Source organism: Rattus norvegicus, chromosome 11 (genome assembly GCF_036323735.1).
Source record: "Rattus norvegicus strain BN/NHsdMcwi chromosome 11, GRCr8, whole genome shotgun sequence".
Taxonomy (NCBI): Eukaryota; Metazoa; Chordata; class Mammalia; order Rodentia; family Muridae; genus Rattus; species Rattus norvegicus.
In genome coordinates, this window is record NC_086029.1 from 48,881,301 (window position 1) to 48,899,630 (window position 18,330).

An 18,330-nucleotide genomic window follows, 5' to 3' on the forward strand; every position below is an offset into this window, starting at 1 on the left:
TCCCCAAAATCCTATAAAAGCCCATCCTTGGTTCCGTGGGGCGCGCCAGTCCCCCGAGTGACTAAAGCGCCCGCAGGTGCCTGTGCCTGTGTATCCCGACAATAAACCAAATCCTCTTGCTGATTGCATCCTGTGGTGTCTCGGTCTGGTCTTTTAAGTTGGAGGGTCTCCATCCCGAGGGAAAGTTCTCCCTGAGAGCTTTTCAATAGAAGCAGGGGAATGGGGGGATAGGATAACGGGTCTCTGGAAGGGAAATCGGGAAAGGGGATAACATTTAAAATGTAAATTTAAAAAACCTCAATAAAAGAAAAAATGTAGGCGGATTAAACTCTGTTCACATTCTAGGTATGGAGCTTTGTAGTTGTTCACTAATCTGTTCCAGGAGCCACGTCTCACGTAGGATGTGAGCATGGTATTCTTCTTGCCCAAGAGGCAAATTAAGGAGCACACCCTGCATCATATACAGGGGCACTGCCATAGCCCAGGCTGGCCTCACACTCATGGTAGTCCTCCTGCCTGAACCCCCTGAATGGCGGGATTACATGTATAAACTTGGCTGAATGAGAACATGTACACACTAGTTACTGACTACACATGGGAGAAATTCAGGGAGTGGCATCAGGGTGGACTTGGAGGATATCAGGAAGCTTCAAGAAAGCCATTGCAAAATACAATTTGCACTAAGCAAACCCAAGGCATCCATGGTAGCAGAAAGGTCTAGAAGTAGGAATGGATACCGCATACAGGCTCAGAGGGAAGAGAGGTCTCTAATGTTAACACACTGTCAATCAATCCCTCAAGACCATAGACCTGTGGTAAAACTCTAAGGCCTGTTTGAGCAATCTTTGTGTGCCTGTTTGTTTGTATGAGAGAGACAAGGTCTTACTATGTAGCTCTGGCTGTCCTGGAAGTCACTACATAGACCAGGATGGTCTTGAATTCAGAGATCTCTCTGCCTCTGCCGCCCAAGTGCTGGGATTAAAGGTGTGTTGCCACTAGCCTGGCTACTGTTTGATTAATCTTAGGGAGGGGTGTGTGTGTGTGTGTGTGTGTGTGTGTGTGTGTGTGTGTGTGTGTTCAACTGGATGCCAGAGGATAACCAAATAGATCTCAGGGATCAAACTCAGGCCAAGCACCTTTACTCAGTGAGCCATCTGTCAGAGGGAGGAGACAACATATAATGCTGTTGTTTGGGGGCTCCTGCTTTACAACCACGAGTGTGAGTGTGCGTGTGCGTGTGCGTGTGCGTGTGCGTGTGCGTGTGTGTGTGTGTGTGTGTGTGCACGCGCAGCCATTCTTCAACGATGAAGATTGAATGTGGCGCCTCACACATGCTAGGCAAACACCGTGCAGCGCCATCTCATATTTTGATCCTTATTTGGAGACAAGTTCCAGATAAATTGCTCAGGATGGTCTTGAACTCTCTCTGTAGCCCCAGGCAGAATTGAGCTTGTGAGCCGCCTGCATCAGCCTCCCAGGTTCCTGGGGTGGCAGGTTGTGCCACAAGGGCCAGTTCTCATAACACTCTCCCTGTTAAAGCTTCCTCCTTTCTTCTTTTAAAATTTTATTTATGGTCAGCTCTCCCCAGAGCTGTGCTGTGAGCTGAATCGGGCGGAACTGGAGTTTGTGATCTGAGCACCTTCCCACAAACCTCCCTCACACCACCTTGCTCTGCAGGCAAGTGTCTAAGAAGCTGAGAGGAGCTTCGTCCTGAAAGGGAACAAGGCCCTGCAGGTGAGCACAGCAGCATCCCCTCAACTGCTCTGCCGTGACCTCCTGCTGGTGATGTGCCCTGTTTTCTGACTCTTCAGCCGGAGAACATGGAGAAATCGAAGACATAATTAAACTCTGGAATGGGGAGATGCTCTTGCATGGTCTATATGGACCTGTGTCTTTAAAGTGAGACAAGGAGGGGAGGCAGGCCGGGCAGGGAAGACTTGGCAGGAGTCTACAAGCCAAGGAATGCAAGGGACTCCAGAGAACTATAAACACACGGGAGTGCTGATCTGCTGATTCTTCCCTGTGACTCAGTGAGTGAGTGTTCTCTGTGGACTGGGTTTTTGGGTTTTTTGTTTTTTGTTTTGTTTTGTTTTGTTTTTTGGTTCTTTGAGACAGGGAGTCTCTATTTTTTTCTTCTGTAAATTAGCCCGTTTATTTCAGGCCAGGCAAGTCCCAGACGGTAGGGCTTCTACAGGTCTTTCAGTTCCTTCAGTGTTCTGATGGCAGACTTCACTGTGACTGAGGAAGTGGTTATTGTAGGTCCAGGTCCCGCCAGCCACTGTTTTCATGCAGGAACCACAGGGCCAGATGCCAACGTCTCCTCATCTTGGTCTTGCCACAGAAGGAGCAAGTGTTCTTGGCGTGCTGGCTGATTTCAATTTTTGTCACCATTTTCCAGAGGGAGGCACCATAGTGGGTTCCATATTTCCCGACGATCCCGACTTTCTTGGTGCGTTTAGTCATGTCACCGGAACTGAAGCCCAAGCCCGAAGAGCAGGACTTCTTCATGATGGCTGTCCTGGAGCTCAATCTGTGGACCACGCTGGTCTCAAACTCAGAGACCCCCGTCTTTGCTTCTCTTTAATCCTCTGCTGGGATTAAAGGTGGATGCTACCACCGTCCGGCCAGGTCTATGGGTTTGAGGGTTCATTTGGTAAGCCATTAGCAAGTATAAGGAAGAAACAGCGACAAACTGGCAGCAAGACTTCACCCAGCATCCCCACGGGCACACATGACTGCTGCAGCAGCCACTGAGAGCAAGAAGGTAATATCAGGTGTGGGCTTACAGCATGTAGGTCCTGGGGTGGAGTGCCAGCTGCTCTCTCTCTCTCACTGACCAGTTAACAGTAACAGCCTGGGACTGGAGAGATGACTCAGTGGCTAAGAGCACTGACTGCTCTTCCAGAGGTTCTGAGTTCAAATCTAGCAACCACATGGTGGCTCACAATCATCTGTAATGAGAGCTGATGCCCCCTTCTGGTGTGTCTGAAAGCAGCGACAGTGTACTTATATATAAAGAAATCTTTTTAAAAACGAAAAACAAGGGGTTGGGGATTTAGCTCAGTGGTAGAGCGCTTGCCTAGGAAGCGCAAGGCCCTGGGTTCGGTCCCCAGCTCAGAAGAAAAGAACCAAAAAGAAAAAAAAAGAAAAAAAGAAAAACAAAAAGCAACAGCCTTTGTTGGAAAGGCTTCTTGGCTGCTCTTAGGGGCACATGGTGTTTTAAAATACCTTGGGCTGTTTAACTACTTCCCTCTCACTCCTGGACAATGGGCCACAGAGGACACTTTTGAGACAAAACTGAGTCTGAGTAAGCTTAATCAGCAAGCATATGATATTTTATAATACACAGAATATATAAGCATATGATATACAGAATAGTAATTAGCAAGCTTATGATAGTTTATAATATGCAGAATTGTAAGGGAGCTATTTTGGACACTGGACCTCCTGAACTGTAAGATAACTCGTGTATGTGTGTGTGTGTGTGTGTGATCACTTTAACAACTGCACTGCATGTGCAGCACCCACCTCATCTGCAACTTTAAATGTGCTCCTAACCCTTTCTTCACCAAATCTAAGTTTCTTGTCTTTCTTCTGAGAACAGCCTGAATGCCACGCTGTCCTGACGCTCCCTCTATTGACCACGCTGGTTTATCCCTTTAGAATCCATCCCCACTCCAGCTCTCAGGAAACCGGCAGAAGGCAGCAGAGCCTTTTCCAGAATGTAACACGAGTGGCTGCAGTTGGATTTCCAAGCCTGTCTGAACTGTGGGAAGCCGGAGCTCCACATCTCTCTCAGCGCTCTGGGCTTCTGAATTCCTCTCAGAATGTCAAGCCCGAGGTACAGCATCACAAAGCTTCTCTTACCTGCAGCTTCAAACTTCTCCATGACGCAGTTCCAAAAGTCTGTGAACCGCGAGTCAGGTTTATCACAGTGACAGCCCTACTTCTGGTACGATTCTTGGTATTAGCTACTTAGCTTGTTGGTGTCACAAAGTGCCTGATAAAAGCCACCTACGAGAGGAAGGGCAGTGGTTCATTTTGGTTCATGTTTTGTTGTTTATTCTATTTATTTTATGTATGAGTGTTCTGCTGCATATACACCTGCTCGCCAGAAGAGGGCATCAGATCCCTTTATAGATGGTTGAGAACCACCATGTGGGTGCTGGGAATTGAACTCAGGACCTCTGGAATAACAGCCAGTGCTCTTAAACCCTGAGACATCCCCTCCAGCCTTTGGTTCCTGATTTGAAGGTACAGTCCATGATGAGTGGAAGGCCCAGCTGCAGGGATCTGACATTCTGTTCTGACCTCTGCAGACACCAGGCATGCAAGTACATATATGTAGGCAAAATACTCACACATGTACAATAAAATAAATACATCTAAACCAAAATAAATAAAACATGCCTCTAGAAACACCGGTGGCTGGATGTTGGTGATGTACTGACTGACTTTAATACCAGAAGACAGAGGCAGGAGGATCTCTGTGAGTTCGAGGCCAGCCTGGTCACCAAAGTGAGTTCCAGCACAGTCAGGACTAGATAAAGACCCTATCTTAAAACAAAGCAAAACAAAATCAGCAGACGGTCTGTTCCCTGGTGACTGAATCCCGTGGCATAGGCAGCTGAGGTTAATCAGAGCTGAGCACAGTTGTGATGGTTTGTTCCAGCTGTCAGCCAGCCTTTCCTGTAACTCAGAGCACATTGGTTCTCACCTCCACAAAGTGTGCTGGTGTACACATTTAGAATCACAGATTTGAGGAGGTTGACTCAGAACTAGGAGTTCAAAGCCAGCCTCTGCTACACAGGGAGTTAAGAAAGATGTCAGGATATAGTTCAGTGGGTAGGATGTTTTCCTAGCAGATCAGATGCCCTGGGGTTTCCCGACACCATAAAAATCAAGCATGGGACACACACCAGCACCTCAGACATGGAAGCGGCCGTAGTTCAAGGTTAGCCTCAGCTACTTAGGGAGTTAGAGACAAGCCTGCATGGTGGCAACTCTGACTCGGAGGAGGAAAGAGGAGGCCTAGACTCAGATGCACAGAGGCTAAGTTGCAAAGACTTGTAGCCTGCTCCCCATGTAGGAGGGCTAATACAGAGCCTCATATATTCTAGTAGCTCAGGCTGGCCTTAAGGTTTTGTTTTGTTTTGAGACAGTTTCTCTCTATGTAACCCTAGCTGCTGTGGTCTGCCACATCTTCCAGGCTGACCTTTAATTCCTGGAGATCTTGTCTTTGCCTTCTGCATGCTAGAATTATGGCTTTGAATTTTTAAAAATATTTATGTGTATGTTCTGGGTTTTTTTGTTTTGTTTTTTGTTCTGGTCTGAGTGTATGTCTGTATGCCAGAAAAAAGCAGCGGATGAAACCACAGTCACAGGCTCTTGTAAGCCAGCACGTGGATACTGGGGATTGGATCCCGGACCTCTGGAAGGGCAGCCAGTGCTCTTAATCTGCACTGAGCCATCTCTCCAGCTCCATGACCTTGAATTTTTTATTCTCCTGCCCCAGTTTCCAAAGCACAGAGCATGGGGATTACAGGCATGCAACACTAAGCCAGCCCTTTTGTGAAATTTTAGACAGCATCTTACTATGTTATTATTTGGGGTGCATTTGTGTGTCTGTGTAAAACAGCACATGCAGAGGACAGAGGAAAACTTGCAGGAGTTGGCTTTCTTTTACAACATGGGCTTTGGGAACCAAATGGTAGGCCATTCAGTTTGGAGTGAGCTCCTTCACCCAGTGACCCATCTCACCACTCCTCCATGAGACTCTAAAGTGTCACCCTAATTATATATGCACCTTGTTTGGACCAAGTCTGTACCGTTAATTCTTCTTCTCTAACTATGATGAGGGAATTTCACATCCCAAATGTGGCAGGATGCTGGCCCAGAGGTTGCTGCTCAACCTCAAGGAGTGGAATTTGGATCCATGCACCCACATAACACAAGTCAGGTGTTCTGCACACACCTGTAACCCTAGCTCTGAGGTGGGCAGAGACTGGAGAGAATCGTTGGGGTTTGCTGGTTTCTATCTCAACCAAGAAAACAGTCTCATCACAGAGAAATAGCTGGAATGACAGAGGACATGTGACATCCTCTTCTTGCTTCTGTATGTGCACACTGGCACATGTGCCAACACACAGATAACAAGTGCTTACTAGATCATGTGTAATCATGTCTGTGTGGAAGCATGTGCACATCAGTACACCAGCAGAGGCACCAGATCCCCTGGAGCTGGAGTCATAGGCAGCTGTGAGTTGTCTGACATGGGTGCCCTGAAGCAAACTCGGGGTTTCTAGAGGATCTGGGCTGGATTCCCACACTCACAGAGGCTTGCAACCCTAACTCTAGTTCTAGAGACCTGGTGCCCTCTTGCCCTCTTTTTTTTTTCCCCCTTTTCTTTTTTTTGGAGCTGGGGACCGAACCCATACCGCTGAGCTAAATCCCCAACCCCCCTGGTGCCCTCCTTTGACCGCCAAGGATACCAGTTATGCTTGCGGTAGACATGCATGCAGGCAAAACCACTCATACACATCAAATCAAATCATTATTAGTGTTACACTCTGGACTTGAAATGTTCCCATAGGCCTATGTGTTTGAACAGCAGGTCCTCGGCTGGTGAGGCCATCTGGGGAGGTCTGGGACATTAGGTGAAGATGGGGACTACTGGGGAAGAATTTTGAAGGTTATAGCCTGACCCTATTTTCAACACAAACTCTCTTGCCTCTGATCCCCAACATTCAGCCGATGAGCTGCACTTCCAGGTCCTGTCACTGCAGCTGCCTTACCCTCCCAATCACAATGGACTGACCCCTCTCTGGCTGTGAGCCGGAGTAAGTCCGCGCCTGTAAGTCCCTGCGCCTAAGTCCCTGCCACCAGACTTTTTGACACAGTGATGAAAGGTGACACCTGTTTTTTATTTCAAAAAACATTACAACTCTCCAATGTTCCTGGGACTTCTGGAATTTACGTTTGTCTTTATTTTTTTTATTTTTTTTGTTCTTTTTTTTTTTTTCGGAGCTGGGGACCGAACCCAGGGCCTCGCGCTTCCTAGGTAAGCGCTCTACCACTGAGCTAAATCCCCAGCTCCACGTTTGTCTTTATAGTTTTCATTTTTCATGTGCCATTCATTGTACCGACTGCCTGTGTAGCACTCCATGTAGGTGCACCAAGCTTGAGATCCTTGGAACTGAGGTTACAGATGGTTTCCGCAGTGGGTGCTGGGAACCGAACCCAGGCCATTTGCAGGAGCAGCAAATGTTCTCCGCATTTTTAGATGGAAAGATGCCTGAGTAGTGACTCTTCTTTTTTTTTTTTTTTTGGTTCTTTTTTTTTTTCGGAGCTGGGGATCGAATCCAGGGCCTTGCGCTTCCTAGGCAAGCGCTCTACCACTGAGCTAAATCCCCAGCCCCGAGTAGTGACTCTTCTTAAAGCTGCTGGCTTTTACTCACGCCTTGTGGATCAAAGACTCAAGCCACGGCATATTTTCTTTCTTTTTTTTTTTTAAAGATTTATTTTATTTATTATATATCTAAGTACACCATAGCTGTCTTCAGATACACCAGAAGAGGGCATCAGATCTCTTTACAGATGGTTGTGAGCCACCATGTGGTTGCTGGGAATTGAACTCATGACCTCTGGAAGAGCAGTTGGGTGCTCTTAACCGCTGAGCCATCTCTCCAGCCCCCGCATATTTTCTTTATAAACTGCTTGTTTTTGTCGATGACTAAGATACTGAGACCTGGCCATGGGATGGCAGGACTCCTTCACTGAAGAAGGGCTTACTTACCTCAGCAGCTGAGGGCATTTCGTCATACAGATCCATTCAATCCAGCTTACTGAACTTATTATGTGGTTCATATTGCTGTCAAATAAAGAAAAGTAAAGCAGAAAGTGGAGAGCCACGAAAAGGCACAGAAGTTAAGGCTGTAAGTGCATTCTTCCAGAGAAACCGCAAATGGAGCCAGGGGTGGTAACAAGCTTGCACATTTAGAAATCATGTGTGTGTGTGTGTGTGTGTGTGTGTGTGTGTGTGTGTGTGTGTGTGTACTATGGCGTGTCTGGTACCTAAAGAGTCGAAAAGAAGTTTGGGATTCCCTGGAGCTGGAGTTACACATGGTTATGGCCACTACATGGGTGCTGGGAGCTGAACCCAGGTCTTCTGCAAGAGGAGCACAACTGCCTGGCTTTGAAAGTGTCAGTTTGCCCCCAGTGACTTGCCTCCCCCAAGGCCACCTCCTAATCCATCTGAAACAATTCCTTCAACTGGGGTAGCATTCAAACATATGAGCTTATGGGGGCCCAGTCTCATTCAAACCACCACAAGGACCTACCAGAAGCCGTCTTCCAACAAGGTAGTCAGCATCACGAGCAAGAGCTGTCCACTCCACTGCTCCACTCATGTTGCTAAAGCAATTGTTCTTTCAAAGACTCTCGACAATATATACTGTTCCAAAGGAAAAGCCACCAGAGACCTAGAGTCCCCAGCTCGTCACTTATCGGGGGCCACAAGCAACAACACTGCCCCTTTAAGCATAGCCACCCCACAAACCATTTCTGTGAAGTCCTGACTCCTCCATGTCCCTTCCACAATGGGCCATATGTGTGGGGGATGGAGAAGAGACGTGCCCCACCTGTCAGCACTCATGGCTGTCGTTCCTCACAACTACCACCTCCAGACCCTCAGCACCACGGACTCACTTTTACAACGGAGACTTCTGTGGAACCACCCCCTGGAAGGCGGTGTGTGATGCTAAGCATAGATTCTTCTACAGCAGAGCCCTCGTTTAGTTTGCTGTTTCTTTTCCTTCACTAGGATGTCATGTAGCCCAGGCTGGCCTTGAACTTATTCAGGTGCTGGGACAAGTTTATGGCACCACACTTTGTTTAAAGTAATTTAAAAATAATCAATAATGACAGAGGCTTACCAAATTGACTCTGTATTTAACTCTGACAAAATATTCACATCAAAGGTAAATGTATTTTTACAATAAAAAATTTGTTCCCAATTTTTGTCTCTACAGGTATTTCACCATCTGCACATACACGTGTGCATGACTCACTGTGTTGCTCAGGCTTGCCTCACCTACAGTCCTCCTGGGTGCTGGGATAAATGTACACATCACTACACCTGACAGGTTTGGTGGTTCCCATGGCTGCTGGAACTGACTGGAACACACAGGACTTCCTTATGCTGTACTGCTTTGTGGAATGGGCACACTTTTAAGAGCAATTTAAAATGTTGCCTGTATGTATGTGTACCAAGTGCATTCCTAGTGCCTGTCCAGCTCAGAGGGCATGAAATAATTCCCTAAACCAAACAGGATGCTCTCCAAGAGTAGCAAGTGCTTTTAATCCTTTGGGCCATCTCTCTGGCCCCAAAGGGCAACTTTTTAAAAAGCTTCAAGTGGGCCAGGCTGTGGTGGCACATGCCTTCAATCCAGGAGGCAGAGGCAGGTAGATGTGAGGATAGCCTGGTCTACAGAGTTAGTTCCAGGATAACCAGGGCTACAAGTGACCTGTCTCAGAAACAACAACAGAAGTTTTAAGGGCATGATGGTATAAATCTTTAATCCCAGATCTTGAGAAGAACAGGCTGGTACATTTCAGGCCAACATAGGTTACAGTTCCAGGACAGCTAAAGTGGTGAGGTGAGGAACTAAGTTCAGATTCCCAGAATTCCCTCATCAGCCAGTCTAGCTGAAAACCGCATCTATAGACTTCTGTATCCTTCTGTCTCTGCCACCATGGTAGACAGGACAAGTCAGTGCTATTGGAACTGGTTAGGGAAATTTTCCCATTACATTAGTTGTGTTGAGGGATAGACTGTAGTCCAAAGACTACAGATGCTGAGCAAACACCAAGATCTTCCCAGGGACACAGATCTAACATTTTCCCTAGCATGCACAAGAATCCTGAACATTAACTAGACCTGGGTACATGCCTATGACCTCGGCGTGTACTGCAAGAAAATCAATTCAAGGTCACTCATGGCTACTAAGCAAGCCTGTTTCATGAATCTATCTCAATAATCTGTCAAGTAAGGGCTTGCAGTTCTGAAGACCCAGTTTATAACCTCAGCATGCCCCAGGTTCTTGCAGTGCACATCAGCAGCAGCACACATGAAAGCCAGATGCAGTACGCAGCTGTAAACCACGTGCTCAGTGAATTCCACATCACATTATCACAAACCAACTGTGTATATCTCTCAAGACTCAGAAACCATGTATGACACTGTGCTCTCTCTGCATGTACCCCACCCCTTTGTGGCGGAAGAGGGCACCATATGTGGTTCTGAACCACCCTGTGATTGCTAGGAATTGAACTCAGGACCTCTGGAAGAGCAGCCAGTGCTCTTCCTCTGATCTGTCTTTCTAGCCCTGACAGCATATGCTTTTAACTCCAGCATCGAAGAGACAGTCAGCAAGGACTACACAGAAAAAAAAAAGCAAAAACAAAAAATAAAACCAGAGAAGTTTATCTGAAAATTAATCAGGCATTTTCAAATACTCTTTCACAACTGAGATTTTATTGGTCGAGGAGTAGAGTACACAGACATTCCAATTCTTAACACACGTACCCAAACTCTGAAGAGCCGTAGTGTTCATGTACCCTAATTCTGAAGAGCCTTAATAGTGTTCACGTACCCAAACGAAGAGCTACATATTGTTTTTCTGTGAACTTATTCCAGTGATGCTCCAGCCTCAAACTTGGCCAGTTTCCTTACGACCTCTCATAACAACCGAATGCTCACAATGCTCAGTTCCACCAATTCACAATTTTATGTCACACACAGAACATACTCAAAATCACCATCTTTCACAGCACATTATCACAACTGTTAGGAAAATGGACTGCCATGACCACAGACATCACAGTTCTGACAGGGCGAGGACCAAAGACTGGCTTTCTTACAAAATGGTTCTACTAGAAACACGGGACCAGATATAACTGAAAATATTCCAGACACGAATGCATGACTGAGACCCCAAATTGCCATTTAGTATGCTTTGTACTGTAGGATATAAAACTAGCCCCCTCTACGGAATGTTATGGTGACCCCCGAGACAGTCACAGCCTCTCCTGATTCAGTATCCTGCTATTTTCTGGTTGTACCAAAAAATAAACAACCAGCAAATGATTTAACCTCTTAAAAAAACCATTTACACTTAAAAAATGGGATGAGGTGGGATTCCCTCACCTTTTAAAAATGTTTCTAGAGCTACTAAAAAACTTGCATTTACAAAATAGTTGATAAAAATATTCCTCTGGATTGTACAAGAAGGGAGGCAGGGACCACTGACAGACGTGATGGATGCTTAATCAGACTTCGCTTCTTTCTCTTCCTCAGAGGCTGGACTCTGCAAACCACAGAAAAAGCAAACATCAAGTACACAGTATGTTACAAAATTGTGTGCTTATATATATCCCCACACCTCCTCCTTTAGAGACAAAGTTCTAGCTGTCTTGAAGTCACTATGTAGACCAGGGTGGCCTCAATTCACAAGGTTGTACCATGCTCTGGCCTTCCTACTTCTTAATAGGTTGCTTTACCCAGATTCTGTACTTGCCAACACACCCACTCTTGTTAAGACCTGCAATCAAGGTGGCAACTGCACCATAGAGAGAGCAGTCAGTGTGAAGCCTCAGCCTGGCCCTTCTGGCTACCTCATTTCAAGTCTAGTACAGACACTGGCTTTTAGGGTTTTCTCAATGACCCTCCCCACTCCACCCACATCTGATCAGAAACCAGCCTGATTTTCACTCATTTCCAAATGCCCGTGCTTCTTGGTGACCCGCTTGTCTGTACTGGCCTTCCAGCTTTTCCCAAGTGACATTGTAGTGTTCCTATCTATACATGGCTGTAATGGACCCAATAGAACAGAGCGCATGTGGTGAGTTCATGTTAATGATCTGCAAACATTAAATCCCTTTATATACTCTAGGCGCTGCTACAGAGAATACACAGTACTGTGTTCATCAACTGAATCAACTTCTCTTATCTGCCAAGTGCAGTGGCTTAGGATTTTGGCAATCTTGTAGGAGAATCAACTATAATCTGGTTACTATGGCGGGAAGGCATGCCTTCAGCTGCTGATTCAGAGACTTGCCACCCTCTGGTACTATAGATGTGCACCACAGGGCCCAGCTCAACTTGTTTGGGATTAGATGAGTAGTCGGAGTCCCTATCACTTAATACTGAACATGCAGTTAGAACCAGAAAAAATGTGTAGCAGTTGGTTATAAATTAGGCCTCATATCTAGTATTCGGAACATCCTGAGTTTGATCTCTGGTACTACAAAAAACAAACAAATAAACAAACAAAAACAAACAAAAAACAAACACAACAATAACAAAACCTTTCTGACTGAGGAGCAAGTATCTGACAAGTTGTCTGAGGGTTCAAGGCCAGCCTGGGCTAATAAAGCTAGTTCCAGGCTGGAGGACTGGCTCCGTGGGTAAAGCTAGCCACCCTACAGACAGGGTAACTATAGAGTTCCTCAGCAACCACACAGGTGCCAGGTGAGTGTGGAGCCAAACTGTAATCCCAGTATGCAGGAAAGCTTGGTTCAGCAAGAGAGCCTACCACAATCCTACATAAAATGAAACTTACCTTCCCAAGCTTAGCGTATGTAATAAAAGTTTTAAAACAATAAGAATGCCCAGTCGGGAGGCTGAGGCAGGTGGATCAGTTCAAGACCCTGTTTCAACCTTGTATTGTACTTTTGAGTCTTTATAAAAATGTGCACTGGTGTTTTGTTTGCACGTCTGTTTGAGGGTATCAGTTCCCTGGAACCGGAGCTACATACGTTGTGAGTGAGCTACCATGTGGGTGCTGAGAGTTGAACAGTGTTCAACCTCTGAGCCAGCTCTCCAGCACCACACTTTACAAGTCTTTTCCTCACAGCTCCTGAAGACAGAAATCAGCCGGGCAGTGGTGGCACATGCCTTTAACCCTAGCACTTGGGAGGCAGAGGCAGGCAGAGTTTGAGGTAAGCCTCGTCTACAGAGCAAGTTCCAAGTCAGCCAGGGCTACATAAAGAAACCCTGGCTTGAAAACAAAAACACAGAAATCAATGTTATTTTTCTGAACCAAGTTATCACTCAGTCCTAAACTACCAATTACTTTTCAGAAGAAACAAAACTGACATTTTTGCAATAATTGAAATGAGTCTAATAACTTATGCCAGAATACACAAACTAGGACTCTAGCACAAGGGCAGCCTCAGAGACCACAGCAAGCTGACCACTCCAATGTAAGGCAGAGAACCAGCTCACCTGTTCCAACACAGCCTTATGAAGTCACGTGGGAAAATCTCTGTATAGGAGCTCTGCATCCTATTGCAGGTGCAATTGGCAGACACAAATCCCTATTTACTCTCACTGACTTGTACAAGTTCAAATAAAACCTAGTTCATTAACGTGCTACCTATTCATGGGGAAGCTGTATACAACAGTTCCCATAAAAATTTAATCTGCTACACAAAAGATCCAATTTAACATCTGCTGCTCAGAATCAAGTGCCCGCATGCGCACTCTTCTGACCTGGTTTTCCGTCTCTCCATTTTCTGCAGGCAGATCTGTAGTTTGCTGGTCAGCCACTTCAGCCTGTTTGCCCTTCGCTCCCCTCTTCCCTTTTATCTGTGCTTTTTTGTCTGATGCTTTATCCTAAAATGAGACATTTTAATAAACTGAATTAAATTTTGATTTGATGCAGGCAGAGTGCATCCACAATGGATGTCTTGACAAACACGAGCACACACACCTCAGCACAATGGGTACAATGGATATCCTGACACACACGAGTCAACTCAGCACCTCACACAGCCTTGACATTAGACCACTTGAGAAGCACCCCAACAAGGACACGTTTGCTGAGGAGTCCTAAATCTTGTTATTAGCTGGGATTAAACATTAAGCCTGTGCTGCTCTTCTCCACAGCACCAATACCACACACGAGAGAGTAAATGCAAAGGCCTTGTAACCCTATCAGTCCCCCAAATTCTTTTAAGCATGAACAATCTAATTGCCACACAGCAGTCACCGTCCTTACAAGACTTGTACCCACACACGTAAGACCATTCACCTTCATGCACCTTCCTCTAAGTCATGCTGACTCTCCTGCTACAGTTCCTTCCTTGTTGGATACCATACAAGTAACTACAAAGATCAATTTTTGAGTTATCATTTTCACTTGGGTGTTTGTGACGAATCTGAAAGGCACAGGTACTATTATCGTGAGGATATGACTCGAAACATGAAGTTCAAAACTAAACCATAAGCAGTATGAAACAGTACTTCTGGATCCCATCTGTCTTACAGGAAGGAGCTCAGCAAAACAAAATGAGCAATTCTATGTAAAGATTGTAGAAACAGACAAATTAAATCAACAGGTCATATTCAAATCAATCTCAGGTTGGACCACCAAGCCTGAGACCTGAGTTCTCCACATCTATGTGGAAAATGAGAATGAACTTTTAAGTTCTGATCTTCTCAGACTGTGGCACAAAACACCCCCAATAAATAAATAAATGCCAAACTCCCTACGGGCACTGGTGATTTATCAGTGCGTGCGTGTGTGTGTGTGTGTGTGTGTGTGTGTATGTCATGCATGGGGGGTAGGGGAAGAACCTTATAGTATTTATCTATTATTGCCAGGTATCTACTTGGGTCTGATCCCTGCACCAGCAAAAATTATAAAATACCTAGGTCGTGTATGATGGTGCACTTTTAATCCCAGCACTGAAGACAAAGATGCAGGCAGAAGTCTGAGTTCGAGGCTAGTCAGGGCCACACAATGAAGTCCCCCCAACGTATACATAAAAAATACCCATAAGCTAACTGAAATCAATCAGGTCTCTCTACGTATGACTAAAACTTTTGAAATGTTTACTTCTAAAGAGTGAGAAAGGATTTCTTTGGGAAAGCCAATAGCCAAGTGTGTTCCTTAGCTAGGGATAGGGGGTGCATGCATGTCACCCCATGCTCATCAGGTCACAGGGGGTGGAAGGAGGCAAGGCAAAAGGAAAAGTCTCATCTACTCACCCCTCAAATGAAGAAATGATCACACTGCCGAAGTAGTGTGACGCTACTTAAGTCACACCTAAACTGCTCCTATTTAAACTTTACAGGCAGCTCAAACATAGGAGGCGGGGACAGAAATGTACCGACACTCTTCAGACCCTCACCCACAGTCTTTATCCTTATGCCAGGACCACTGCTCTTCTTTGGTCTGAGAAAGTCCCCCAGAGGATCCAGGTTCAATTTCCAGCACTCACTCAGAGACTTCGAACTGTTAATTCCTAAGGTCCTCTGTTGGCCTCCAAAACACACCTACGTACAACGCAGGCTAAACACTCACAAAAATTTAAAGCAAAGCATCAACTATCGGAAACAGTCCAATTTTTACTGGGGGGGGGGGTGACTTTACTTTTAAACGATGTGCATACAAATATGTCTGTGCATGCTCGGGCTGTGCCTCCAGAAGCCAGAAGAGGTTATCAGATCCTCTTATCCCTCGAAGCTGTCACTCAACAGACTCAGGTCCCTCTGTAAGAGCATTGTGCATTCTTAACCAATGAGTCATCTTTGGCTCTGGCTCATAAAATGCTTGAGTTTTTAAAAGAGGCTGGTATTTGTGTATTTGTTTTGCATGAACGTATGTGCACCGCGTGCCTGCTGCTGGAGATTAGAAAAGGACATGAGACCTCTTGGAACCGGAGTGTTTGAGCTGCCCTGTGGATGCTGGGAGCTCAACTCCGGTCGTCTGCAAAGCCATATTGCTTCGGATGAACGAACATACCACACTTTACCCATGCCACCCCCACCCACCTTCCAGAAACCTCCTAATCACTTAAAAACCAAGCGGCCCACCTAGACACCAGTTCGAAACCTACCTTTCCCGCGGCCTTTTTCGGTTTCGCGTCCACCTTGGCAGGGGCGGGCTTCTGGCAAAAGACAAATTAATAAAGACAGGAGGGTGTGAGGCGCTGAGCCGGCGCGCTGGGCCCAGGCCCGCTCGCTCCCGCCCTGCCCTGGCGCGAGCTAGATACTTACGGCCGACAGCCTCGCGGAGCGGCGCTTGGGCTGCGGAGAGAAAGACCGGGTTAGCGACTCAGTGAGCGACACCCCCGGCCGCCCTGACCCTCCAGGCCCACCGGAGGCCCGCACTCACCTCCGCCTTCGCCGCTCCATCTGCGCTAACCTGCAGGAGAAAGCACAGTGGAGAACAATGCGGCCGCGTGACGTCACGCCCAGCCGCCCGCGCCCCCGAAGGTTCCAGAATCCCCCAGACCCGAACCCTGCGGGCGCTGTGGACCGGCCGCGCTCACCTTCCTCTTGGGCATCGTGGCGGCGCCGGGTGGGAGACAAGTGCGACGTTGGATCTGTCACGGAGCTGCACTGCCTAGCCGCCACCACACGAACTGCAGCGACCCGTCGCGGGGGCGGTGGGAGAACCGGATGGAACCGGATTGGAGCCCGCCCCCCTCTTGCCCGCGCCTCCCCGCCGGCCGGGCCGCCCCCAGCCCCCATTGGCTGCCTAGACCCACCGCGCCCGCCAGCGCCGCAGTCCGTGTCCCCGAATAGGCGCAGCGAACTGTCACTCCACCGTATTGCCCCGCCCCTCGGGCCCCCCACCCCGCGGGCGCGACCCCGGCCGAGGGGCGGGCCCGAGCCGCCCGACCCCGCTAGGTAGTTTGTTTGAAGCCGACAGCAAAAGTGCGGTCTGCGCGCTGATTAGTGGGGACGCGTCACGTGGTCGCAGCATCGTTTTCCCACAATGCCCCGGACCCCAGGCGCCAGCCCGCGGAGTCCACTCTCAGACCCCTTGGGTTCGGGAATGCCTAGGCAGGATTTGCCATTAGCCCGGGGAGGCGCAGGCGCGCGCGGGCTAGACGCGCAGACTCAGCCTGTCCTACGCGCCTTTACTAGCCTATTTTTAGGTAACTTTGTCATGTTTTAGGGCTTGCAGCTGTTAGGATCTCGGGCTTGAGCTCCTGCCCTCTCCTGCATCGCCCCCAGCCCTGTGCTCTAGTGTGTGCAGAATCGCATCTGCCCCTTCCAGAGTCGGTGCTTCGCGCAGCGGCGTCGGTTTTACCTCCGACTTCCAGATTTCACCTTTTGTTTAAGGAAAGCAGTTAACGTTAAGTATACACAGCGAGAAGGCAGACAGCAGGCTGGGTAGTAGAGTTCCACCTGCAGCCGCATTACTGCTGCTCAATTGTAAGAGTTAACATGTATATCTTTGCCTACTATAAAACTTATATTTAGAACAAGGAATTTGAATCTTTTATCTCTTGCACCATTTAAGATTTTTAGGCAGATGTTTTAACCCCCCCCCCTCCACCCAGTAAACCCTTGTTTACCCAAAGGCTCACTGCTGTATTCCAGGGATTAGATGGCTTGAAGCCTGACTCTTTGTTGTTGGAGCTGCGACCCCGTTCCCTTCTGCTGTGGCCCATGTCTTTTCATGCTTGCCCGACTGAATTGAGACTGTTGAGGTCCTATCCCAACTAGTGGGGGGAAGACGAAGTCAACACCTGAATTAAAAGAAAAACCAAGGGGTTGGGGATTTGGCTCAGTGGCAGAGCGCTTGCCCAGGAAGCGCAAGGCCCTGGGTTCGGTCCCCAGCTCCGGAAAAAAAGAACCAAAAAAAAAAAAAAAAAAAAAAGAAAAGAAAAACCAAATGCACTTCCTGTCCTAGCGTGTTTTATCTTCCGATTGTACCATCTTAAAAATAAAGTTTGCTGCTTTTACAGGAAGCCCACCAGAGATGACCACTCAGACAGTTTATAGACAATTGAAAGCCATTCTTTCCCGGGATAGCCAGGGCTACATAGAGAAAACCTACCTCAAATAACAAAAGTCTATTCCAGCGGCTGGTATGACACTCAGATATTTGGGACCTAAGTGTAGCCTGAAGCATTTAGACCAAGGGGCTGTCTCCCTCTGCAGCTGCAGGGGTGGTTTGCACAAGCAAACAGTTGAACAGGAGCTAACTTAAGTTAGCTGGGGGCATCTTGGCCTCTGGTCCTAGAATAGAGTTGGGCAGTTTCTCACAGGATTCTCCATCAAGGAGATCAAATTCTAGTTAAACCTGACATGGCCTGAGCAAGAACAGAAGATGGAGGAACCTCTGCCCGGTCACACATGTAAGATGAAGGAAGTTTTGCGCTGTCTTTCTAAGGACCAGGAACTTGACTGAGTTCATTCTGTTTCATGTTGGCTAAGCAGTTGAGGATGCACGCTCTCACTACTAGCTCAGTAAGAAGAACCAATGATCTGGCTAATGCTGACAGGTGGTTAGCCATGGCGATCAGGTA

General features: G+C 47.2%; 1 protein-coding gene and 1 pseudogene across 1 annotated transcript; both read right to left on the reverse strand.

Moving 5' to 3' along the window:
* Positions 1-1,530: 1,530 nt before the first annotated feature.
* Positions 1,531-9,549, reverse strand: LOC134480978 (large ribosomal subunit protein eL43-like; annotated as a pseudogene).
* Positions 9,550-10,512: 963 nt separating this feature from the next.
* On the reverse strand, positions 10,513-16,432 carry Hmgn1 (high mobility group nucleosome binding domain 1). The gene is made up of 6 exons (NM_001013184.1): positions 16,339-16,432; positions 16,182-16,211; positions 16,064-16,093; positions 15,904-15,954; positions 13,553-13,675; positions 10,513-11,366 (listed from the first exon to the last, which is right to left on the reverse strand). The coding sequence occupies exons 1-6, from the start codon at positions 16,351-16,353 to the stop codon at positions 11,325-11,327; spliced, it is 291 nt and encodes a 96-aa protein (NP_001013202.1). The 5' UTR covers positions 16,354-16,432; the 3' UTR covers positions 10,513-11,324.
* Positions 16,433-18,330: the final 1,898 nt, after the last annotated feature.